This window comes from Rhagoletis pomonella, unplaced genomic scaffold (assembly GCF_013731165.1).
Source record: "Rhagoletis pomonella isolate Grant_MI unplaced genomic scaffold, Rhpom_1.0 Rhpom_scaffold_00021, whole genome shotgun sequence".
Lineage (NCBI taxonomy): Eukaryota > Metazoa > Arthropoda > Insecta > Diptera > Tephritidae > Rhagoletis > Rhagoletis pomonella.
The window spans coordinates 925,498-936,029 of NW_023458575.1; the positions used below are offsets into that span (position 1 = coordinate 925,498).

General features: G+C 37.1%; 1 protein-coding gene across 1 annotated transcript; it reads right to left on the minus strand.

The window, feature by feature from the left end:
* Positions 1-1,738: 1,738 nt before the first annotated feature.
* Positions 1,739-2,738, minus strand: LOC118749582. The gene is made up of 2 exons (XM_036484391.1): positions 1,803-2,738; positions 1,739-1,747 (listed from the first exon to the last, which is right to left on the minus strand). Exons 1-2 carry the CDS (start codon positions 2,736-2,738, stop codon positions 1,739-1,741), a joined length of 945 nt encoding a protein of 314 aa, XP_036340284.1.
* Between the last annotated feature and the right edge of the window lie 7,794 nt (positions 2,739-10,532).

A 10,532-nucleotide genomic window follows, 5' to 3' on the forward strand; every position in this document is an offset into this window, starting at 1 on the left:
ACAGCGATCGTATATAAATGTCGAGAAGCCTTTCCATTGTTTTAAGCACAAAGGAGGTAAGGCTTAGGGGTCTAAAATCTTTTGCTGTTTCGTGGTTTTTCCTTCCTGGCTTGGGTATGAACACGACTTTTACCCTTCTCCAGCTTTTGGGAATGTAGCACAAGGTAATGGTAGCCTTAAAAATAGTCACGAGTAACGGTGCTATCTCTCCCTTCACCCTCTGGAGCATTGCTGGGATTACGCCATCTGGTCTAGGGGATTTGAAGGGAGAGAAGCTGTTAATAGCGTAAATAATCTTTCCCCTGCTCACGATCGAGTTCAACAGTATACTGCTAGTTGAACCAGGTTCAATTGACCCTGATGTGGGTGGATGTCGAATACATCCTGGGAAATGGAACTTGACTAACGTGTTTAGAGAATCACTAGCTGTGTTCGTCCACACCCCGTTTTCTCCCTTAATGAGTGTGATATTTGTGTGTTCTTTTGATAGGATTTTGCTGAGCCTGGCTGAGTCTTTAGAGTTTTCTATAGAAGAGCAGTAAGATTGCCAGGATTTAGTTTTAGATTTTCTCAACTCCTTTTTATAAGATCTGAGGGCGCTTTTATAAGGCGCCCAGTTTTTAGTTCTAAAGCAATCATTGTAGATTTTCCTTAATTTGTCTCTTTGGGCTCTGAGATCCCCATTCCACCAGGGTGGGGATTTCTTTCTTGCTGTACTAACTGGAGTTGATCTTTCAAAGGCTTTCTTCATAACCTCTTCTAGTTTATTTACTCTATTATCAAGGTCCTCAACTGTAGTGACAGTTGTATTTAGTGGGAGCTTACTTAGTTTATGCTTAATTGTGTTACTATATCTTTCCCAATTAGTCCTGTGGGGGTTTCTGTATTTTGAGGGGGTGCTGGAAATTCCGTGCAGATTAAAGAGGATCAGACGGTGATCAGACATTGAAGGCCTATCAGATACTCTCCACTCTTCTACAGACACGCTGTCGTTCTCTGACAACAGGGTCAGATCCAGCACCTCCTCCCATCCAGGAAACCGGTTTGAACTCGGGAATATGAATGTGGGTGTATTACCTCTATTGCAGATGCTTAAGTTAGTATTTAATAAGAAGTGTAGTAAAGACTCACCTCGGTCGTTCTCCGTAGAACTACCCCAAACTGGATGCCTTGCATTCGCATCGCAGCCGACGACTATAATTTGTCTGGGGTTTTTGGCTATTATCTCCTGGATTTCGGTTGGCGGACTGTCCCTATCGTGGGCCATGTATGATGAGACCAGGAGTATACTTGGCTGTCCGGTGGTCTCCACCTTAACCATTGTTGTATCTGATGTGCTGAAATTAGAGCAAAGGAATGCATTTATACCGTTCTTGATAAGAATACACGCCCGCGGTTTACCCACCTCGCTCTTATAGTAGAGTTTATAATTGTTTATATTTAGTCCCATGATTGTATCGTGCTTGACCCAGGGCTCTTGAATTAGGCTAATGTCTATATCCTCCTCACTGAGAAGGACAACTAGATTATCTGTAGCACATTTGGAGTGCTGCAGATTTATTTGGGCTACTTTAAGTTTCCGGTTCAGGGTCATCTGTCAGCTTCACACCCATGAGAAGCTCACCAGCTCCATCAACCCCGGGATCTTCTTCTACCGGGCTAACCTCTCCGAGGAATACCCGCACTCTAGCCTTACGGATACCGAAGCAGAGCCGATAGTCAGCCTTCTCTAAGGCGTCTAGTGACTCTGCACAAATAGCTAGTAGAATGGGCTTATTTGTAGGCCTTCTTGGCTCTTCAACTTTTATAAGTTCCCATTCCTCGATCGCCGGTATGTCTTTGTTATGTAGCTTAAGACACCGCAGCAACTTTTCGCCTGGTTCATACATCGGAGGCAGCCAAATGCGCGCACGTGGTCTCCTTGGAATGTCCTTAGCTGGGATCAGCTTGAGCTTCAAGCCGACAAAAGTGTCGCTGATCTTAGCGACGCATCGAGCAAGGAAATCCAGGGAGAACTGGTTCGCGCACTTGACTACCCGGTATCCCCGTAGGGATTCCGACGAGTCGAACTCTGGGTGAGGACCTTCGGGGTTGTCGAGTACGTGGTTCATTACGAGGCTCGACAGCCTCACATCAATCTCCACCCATTTTTGCTGCACTGCTAGCGGTGTCTTGCTATTTTCATCTATTATCGCCGCCTGTAGATGATCTCTGGCGACGTCACTAAAATAGCGATGCTTCGCGGGTGCTGCGGACTCCGCATCACCACCTTGCTTAGCCTTCTTTGCGATGGCCCCTTGGCCGCCTTCGTTATGAGAGCGGTTCCGCTTCTTCGCTTCGGTGGCCTCGATTGTGGCTGCACGATCTGCCTGTAACTTTTCGTACTCTTCCACTATTTGCCTGTATTTTGCCTTGTCTTCCTCGTCACGCTCATGTACCGTACCGGCCGCTGCATTTTTGTCAATTTTATTTAACATATACAGCGCCTTCTGGTACATCTGTCTCATGACCACGCCCGAGGGTTTTCTTTTCTTAGAGGCGGGGTTGCTGCCTGCAACGGCCGCCGATTTGCTGGTTGTTGGCTGCTCGTCCGGAGTACTACGGCAGGCACTACCGGTGCTATTTTTGACTATTTGCAGAGTGGTGATACTTTGTCTGGCATCTTCCACCCTGCTGGTTTCTGGCGCTTGTACAACTGGGGTACTATGGCTGGCGCCACCAGGAGTACTTGCAACCATCTTACCTGACCTTGGGGATTTGAGGAGCTGCTCCTCCTCTGACAGCGTTACGTCGTCCCCTTCTTCGCTGGTACGCTGTTCCTGTTGCTGTTGTTGGTTTGTTTGTTGTTGTTGTTTGTTTGTTTTTGTTTGTTTTTGTTCCATATGTGGTCCCACGAGTAGTCCGGAAAGGGTTAGTCACTCGTCCGCAGAGCCGGTATGCATAGAGAAGGCACTTCTTACAACCGACCTTGCCCGGGCATCGGAGGGGACCGTACGCGACCAGCCATTTTTTACTACCCGCTGGCCATTCATCCATCGGCACGGTTGCCTACACACCTTGGCTTGGGTAGTGTTGGTACGGTAATCCTGCCATTTCCACCTTCAGCAATAAAAACAACACTTGGATTATTAAGGAATATTGCCGAAGGCTTCAATACCAGGCTTCCCTCTTAGTTCATGGAGGCATGATACAATTCACACTGTGAGTTATACCATGACACCATTTAAGCCCCCTCGCCACGGCAAGACGACCAACGCTGAGGAGGTATGAAAAAGTATTTTCTTGTAATTTTCGGTAGAATTTATCCTTCTGCAAAAATTTTTTCGCATTTTTTCAACTGTTTTTAATAGTAGTTTTTGTTAGAACATTTTTATTTTTTCAAAAAAAAGAAAAAGTGTGTTCTTTATATCATTGAACTGATTTTGTTTTAATTATTTATACTTCTTAGCCATTACAAAATACTGAAACCTAGATTTATAAAATATAATAATATATTTTTTTATAATTTCATTTTTTTATTTTATTTTTATTTTTATTACTTTTTTTAATTTTTCCCAAAAATATAAATAATTTTATTTGTAGAAATTTCCAATGTATTTTTAAGTTAAGTTTCTAATTATATTAATTTCATTTTAAGAAAATGTACTAACTTTGAGTTTTATTATTTTTCGTCTATATTTGTGTGCCATTAAAAATTGTTTGTTTTTTATAATAAAGGAAACTAGTAATAATCCCCGAAATCCTGCGTGCTCTGTGGTCTAAAAATATGTATATTTTAACTTTAATTTTGGTATTTTGAGAAGATCATGCTCTACTCAGTGCGTATACATAGCTGGCCATGCGTAAAGCAATCCCCTTGTTATGGTCTGAGCTTACATATCTATTGCGAACGCTACAGTAGTTTTTAATTGGCGGCGTTTAAATACATAGGGAAATGTTGACTCGCTGGGCTGTACATTTATATGGGGTAGTAAAATTCATTTCCCTTGTGAATCACATGTCCATTAACTAACCCTTTATATGTACATATTTGTACTGCGGCATCCAAACAATTATATTGTAGTTCTTTAACTATTAGGCGAGACCATTAACTAACCATTCATATGTATATATTTAGGTTGCGGACTAACATCACAACTGCTCCGACTTTTAATATCACTTCATGAGGTGCAACTCTCCTACTCCTACATTCTCCTGTGGATATTCAGAAACGACAGTAGATATCGACCTGATAGTAAACATTTTTACGTAAAACATATTATTTATTTATTTATCCCTTACAGCTTTATTAAGCTTAGCTTATACATATTCCTTAAAATCTATGAATGACTTATAGCCTAAACTAAAATACAAAGTAAAAGCTACGTATGTATATGGATCGCCCAATAATAGTGACTGACAATGGTGCTGAATTCCAAATCATGTCAAAGCAATGATTGTACGATTCGGCTGCGGTGTACTGACCGATTATGCATGTAGATAAAGTGCGCAACAAGCATATTAACCATATCTTTATTAGCTATCGTACAGTGCTTATTTTTTGAAGCCGAAATTAATCGATCCTTCAAGTGGATTTGATTAATTACTCAGAATTGGTAGTTAACTACAAAATTTCGGTACAAAAATCTTATCTTAATTTTTGAGTCCGACGATAGTTTTCTAAACCGCAGGAGAAAACTGAAATAATCAGATTCTCTGAAACGCATATATATGGACAGTTTAAAATACTTAACCGTTCCCTCAGTCCGTCTGCCGGGACTTCTTTTTTAAGTTTTCCAGCTTTTTAAAAATATACAAAACTGAAAATAAATTTAGGTACACTATACAGAGACAAAAGCAACATTTTTGTTTGCAGATCTACCGCTGTATCGCTACCTAATTCGCATGAACGTAGTAATGCATTGCTCGATATGAAACAAAAATAGGGACGAAAGCGAATAAATGGAACTATTTTTCATTCTCTTATGTCCCGCTGTAAAAGCTTTCGACGCAAATATTTAGAAAGTGGTTCAATGAATCTTAAATGTGAAAAGTTTGTGCAAAGTTTCAGATCGAGCACTTTAATATGATGTATAATAGTAGATCGCTGGGAATAAGCACCTTACTTAGAATAATATTTATGTAGATAAATAAAAATGAGCGAAAAAAATATTTATTTCATTACATGTGGTCATTGTTGTTTAGCCACAAAATCCTTGTTATAAAATATAATAGAAGTTTTTTTTTACTCTGTACTTACAATATTGCAGTCAATAAAAATCACGACAAATATTTTTCATTATTTCTGCTGCTTGAAAAAGTACCTACTTGACCGTTACTGTAAATTTTCTTACTAAACGGGCATACATTTCTTGAGAGGTAAATTAGAGAAGAAGAGATTAAGGAAACGACTGGCCTGCTTTGCTGAACTCGGCCAAAATCGCTTATACTAGGTTCACATATAAGTAGATTATCCTCATTTTCGAGCTTAACATCCTAATCTGTAATTATAACAAGAGATTAGCCATATAAAATTCGTCCCTTGTTAATCTGTAATTATAAAATAATCTCAGATTTAACCGATAACTTTTCGGTGCCCATCCTAGTTTTATCGATTGTTTTTGCGAAAAAGAGGAGAAATACCAAATGTAAAAGTAAACAAAAATGTACGCAAGTAAAATAGGTTTGCAAAGGTATTTTTAATAAAATTTTAAGTTAAAATATATTTATATTGCTTATTATAGCAGAAAAACGTGATCACGGTGGCACAGAGAAGCAACATAACTTTTCCTTGAGATGTGAGAATAACAAGCACAACAAATTTGACGGCTAATAATCTGAGATTTGCCTGTGTAAACGGGGTGATTAAAAAACGAGCTTTGATTGAGATAATATTGATATGTGAACATAGTTTTAGGCGGTTACAGCGCCAAAAAAGAAGACCAAGAATTTAAGAAATGATAAAAGAAAATTTCTTTTTAATTTCTTGAACGTCATTTTCTTTGAATTTTTCGTTTTTGTTAATGGCCTTATTCTTCAAAAATAAAGTAGTTTTAAAGCATGGTAGAAAAAAGAAGGTAGTTTCACTTAATGACATTGGCAGCCATGTTAGCCATTTGACTTATGCTGCGATTCTGTCATTTTCATTAAAATCCAGCTACCAGATTGAAAATTAGAATATAATTTTTTTTCTGAAATAAACCAGACATAGCAAAAAACAAAATAATTTTATAAATTAATAAAAAGAAAAATGAGTTACGCATTTGGAAGTTGCAAAAATACAAAATACCACTACCAGGAAGACGGTAAAAATGTTTTTAAATTTCCAGCGCTTCCTTTTGTGAATTCGATATTTAAATCTGAAGTTAAAAGATAACAAAACGAAAATAAGATCCGAAAAATTACATTTTGATGGGTTTGTTGAATATATTAAATAAAATCGTTTAATAATGTTAACGCAACATACATACACAAACTCATACGGCTGTGTAAAATGACGTTGAGCAATACCACCAGCTCCGTCAGAATTGGAAAAGACCTCTCCGAGCCGTTCGCCACAAAACGGGGTTTCAGACAGGGCGACTCCCTTTCATGTGACTTCTTTAATCTGATGTTGGAGAAGATAATAAGAGCTGCAGAACTGAACCGTTCAGGAACAATTTACTACAAGAGCGTGCAATTGCTGGCTTATGCCGATGAAAGCGACATCATCGGTAACAAAAACCGCGAAGTCTGTTCTGCCTTTTCCAAGTTGGATAGGGAAGCAAAGCGCATGGGTCTGGTGGTAAACGAGGACAAGACGAAGTATCTCCTGTCATCAAACAAACAGTCAGCACATTCGCGCTTTGGCACCCACGTCACTGTTGACAGTTACAATTTCGAGAAAGTAGAGAATTTCCTTTACTTGGGAACCAGCATTAACACCGATAAAAATGTCAGCATTGAAATCCAACGTAGAATCACTCTTGCCAACAAGTGCTACTTTGGACTGAGTAGGCAATTCAGGAGTAAAGTCGTCTCTCGACGTACGAAAACCACGCTCTATAAGTCACTCATCATGCCCGTGCTGGTATATGGCGCAGAAGCATGGACAATGACAACATCCGATGAGGCGGCTCTTGGGGTGTTTGAGAGAAAGATTTTGCGGAAGATTTACGGTGATTTACGCGTTGGTGACGGCGAGTACCGCAGACGATGGAACGATGAGCTGTATGAGCTTTGCAACGATATGGACATAGTGCAGCGAATTAAAATACAGCGGCTCCGCTGGCTTGGTCATGTCGTTCGAATGGACACCAACGCTCCAGCTCTGAAAGTATTCAACTCGGAACCCGCTGGTGGTAGCAGAGGAAGAGGGAGGCCCCCACTGCGATGGAAAGATCAGGTGGAGAAGGACTTGGCTTCACTTGGCGTTTCCAATTGGCGTCATTTGGCACAGAGGAGAAACGACTGGCGTGCTTTGCTGAACTCGGCCAAAATCGCTTAGGCGGTTACAGCGCCAAAAAAGAAGAAGAAGAACATACATACACATAGATTCATTTCCAGTTTGGGGTTGGGGTGAGAAATACCATCCTAACTACGTATGCCATTATCCATTGTATTTCGAAGTTAAATTGTATTCTTTTTATGTACATATTTTCAATACATATGTATATCATGTACTAGACTTGTTTGGTTTCGTCTAAGAAGACTAAAAGATTTACACTTAATAACCATGGAAAAAATCCCCATCTCGAAATTTGCTAATTTATTTTTAAATATTAACAAATTTGCAACATGAACAAATTATGAAGCTTCAAAACACCCAGTATCCATCAAAAAGTTATTTACTGAAACTACCTTAATTTTTAAACAGCTTTACAGATTGCTCCTTTCAATTAATAAACCTTTTTAAAGCTCCGTTATTTTGTATGAATATGGCTATAAGTTTTAGGTAAAAATATTTATTCATAGAATAGTAAATATATTACGATTACTTTTATACCGATGCTCAATTTGTCACTCCCGCCACAATTTAAGTTGAAACATGAAACTATAATTACAAAATAAGAAAGTAAAACCGTCCGAAATATATGCATACATGCATAATTAGCAGAAAAACTACGATACGAACAAGTACTACCTGATTTTACATGCGTGCTGTCCACTTAGGTCAAAGAGTTTAAATTTGAAAAACATAAATCATTTGTATTAAAAATGTTTCAGATTTATATCTAGGGCTTTATAATCAAGCAATTTTTATTATTTGCTAAACAAGTTCCTTGCACTTAATTTCCATACTTTCTTTTCTAGCGTTTGCTTCACAGCGCAACTGCTCAAATGGCGTAAGTGGCTTGCGAGCAAATGAGCTCTTGCGTTTATTCACAAGCCTTTCAGATTCATAATCAGCAGGCATATAGGACCTCGGAATAGACTTAGAGCCAGTGCACGGACTTTACCACTTTATTGGTAGATCTACCAACTTTTTAACAGTATTTTATTTTCTACCATTTTTACCAACAAAGGCTTAAAATCTACCAATATTTTTCGGAAAGAAAGCAAAAAGATTTATATTATATATATTATTATATTATTTACATATTTTGCCATCGAATACACCTAAAATAAATATGAAAAGTTAACTCTAACCATGGCCAATTTAAAAGTGAAATTGCATCTCTATCAGCTGTTTATGGAAATACTTTTCGTTTGCAATACTTTATGCAGCAGACTGCCAAATGAATGGGTTGCAAATTTCAAGCATTTCAAAACTAATTTTTATCAAACAATTTTGTAGTGCAGAGTATTGTTTTTTTTTTTAATGTAGAATAAAGGCATCCGTGTTCGAATCGAAATTTCTTATTGGATTACGGCATTTGGTGGCGAGTTTGCTTTTTCAGCTTAAAATATATTTAAGACAAACGGTTGTCATTTTATTTTATTCGATTCGAATCGTGTTTCATTCGATCACGGATGCCATGATTCGGGCCCATTTTTACGTTTTTTCTTGAATGTTTTATTGGCGTAAAATTAGGGTTGCCAGATTTTTTATGCGCGAAATCAGTACACTAGACTTTTTCATGCTAAAAAAATCAGTACTTTTCAGTACATTTTTACTCAAAGCAAAATTATGAATGTAAGTAACAAAAAATTATTTATATATTTTGATATATAAATAAAATATAGTTCATAAAAAATAAAAGTGTTATTCATTTTAACATGAGTATACACATCATTATACGCAGGAGCCAATAAATTGTTTTATATTTGTGACATTTTGAATAGCAATAACACTGTACGGCAAAATCAACTTTTTTTCTGGGTATTGGACCAAACTAATTTTTTTAAGAGATTGAGTCATAGGTAAAAAAGTAATTTCTCCGTTTTTCGAAGTTAGCCTCCGCAATCGAGATATGGGCCTTCGAAGTTCGAAATTGGACCTTTGGTAAAAAATTATTTTTAATTACTGTATGTAAACTACTAAAAAAAGTAAAAACATAGTCGTGGTACGCCTTTTTCTCTTATTTCAACGATATATAACTTTTTCTATGTTACAGGTGCTATAAAGGGGTTAAAGTTTCGAAAAATTAAAAACCTTATATCGCTAGCTTAGAGTGAAATGTTGCTAAGTCCACTTTTTATGAACAATTAGTTGTTGATGCAGGGAGCAAAGAATATTGAAAATGCACCGTTTCTGAAAGGATCTAACTACTTGTTTTATTTCTACCCGTTTTATTCCGTGATGTGCAAAATTGCTAAGTCCAAAGTAGTCACAGAAAATTTGATAAGTCCAAAAAAATATGAATATTTCTTTTTACGCTATCGAATTCGATTTGTATTGAGGGTTTTTGCAACAACATTATTTTTGAATATTTATGTACATATGTATGTATGTATATTAGGCTGGGTTGATTTTGTATGGGGGAAAATAAAATGCATTTGACCGTATTGTAATAGTAATATTATGATGTCTTAGGTCTAAGCCAATTTTTATTGGCCAAGAAAGATTAATTTAAAACTTATCTTTAGCCCGCGCAATTGAATCAAAGTGTATGAATTTTGAAAATGAAACTTTGGCTTGTAATATCTATGGAATGCGTTAATTATTATAAACAGGAAGATATATCAAATTAAAGGTTATTAAATTTAGTACCTCACGTTCATTTATCATTTCTCAATAAGTCTAAAAATTTTTAAGATATTAAAATACAAAATAAGAAAACTTTAATTTTCCCTTATGAATTTTCAATTCTTCATTACTTCAGCAACCAAGTGAAAAATACAAAAAAGTGAGACGAGATTTATTTCAAACGTTTTAATGACCATGGACTTGGTCACGCCGATTTGGTCAGTTTTCAAGATCGTGGTGAATGAAGTCAAACATGTATTGTCAAAGATTAGGAATCGTTTGACAAGTTAATAGTCGTTGCAAGCATATTTATAAGTATTTGCATACATTGACATAATACAATTAGGGCCCATTTTAAGTCCATTTTTCGTGGTTTCTAAATTTGCCGTTATATGAAAGTAGGGGACGTGCAACAAGTGTTTACATAAATATTTTAGTTAATTCC

Bases quoted from the DNA above. Each gene is read 5' to 3' on its own strand.
- LOC118749582 (XM_036484391.1), bottom strand. From the start codon at position 2,738: ATGGTTGCAAGTACTCCTGGTGGCGCCAGCCATAGTACCCCAGTTGTA.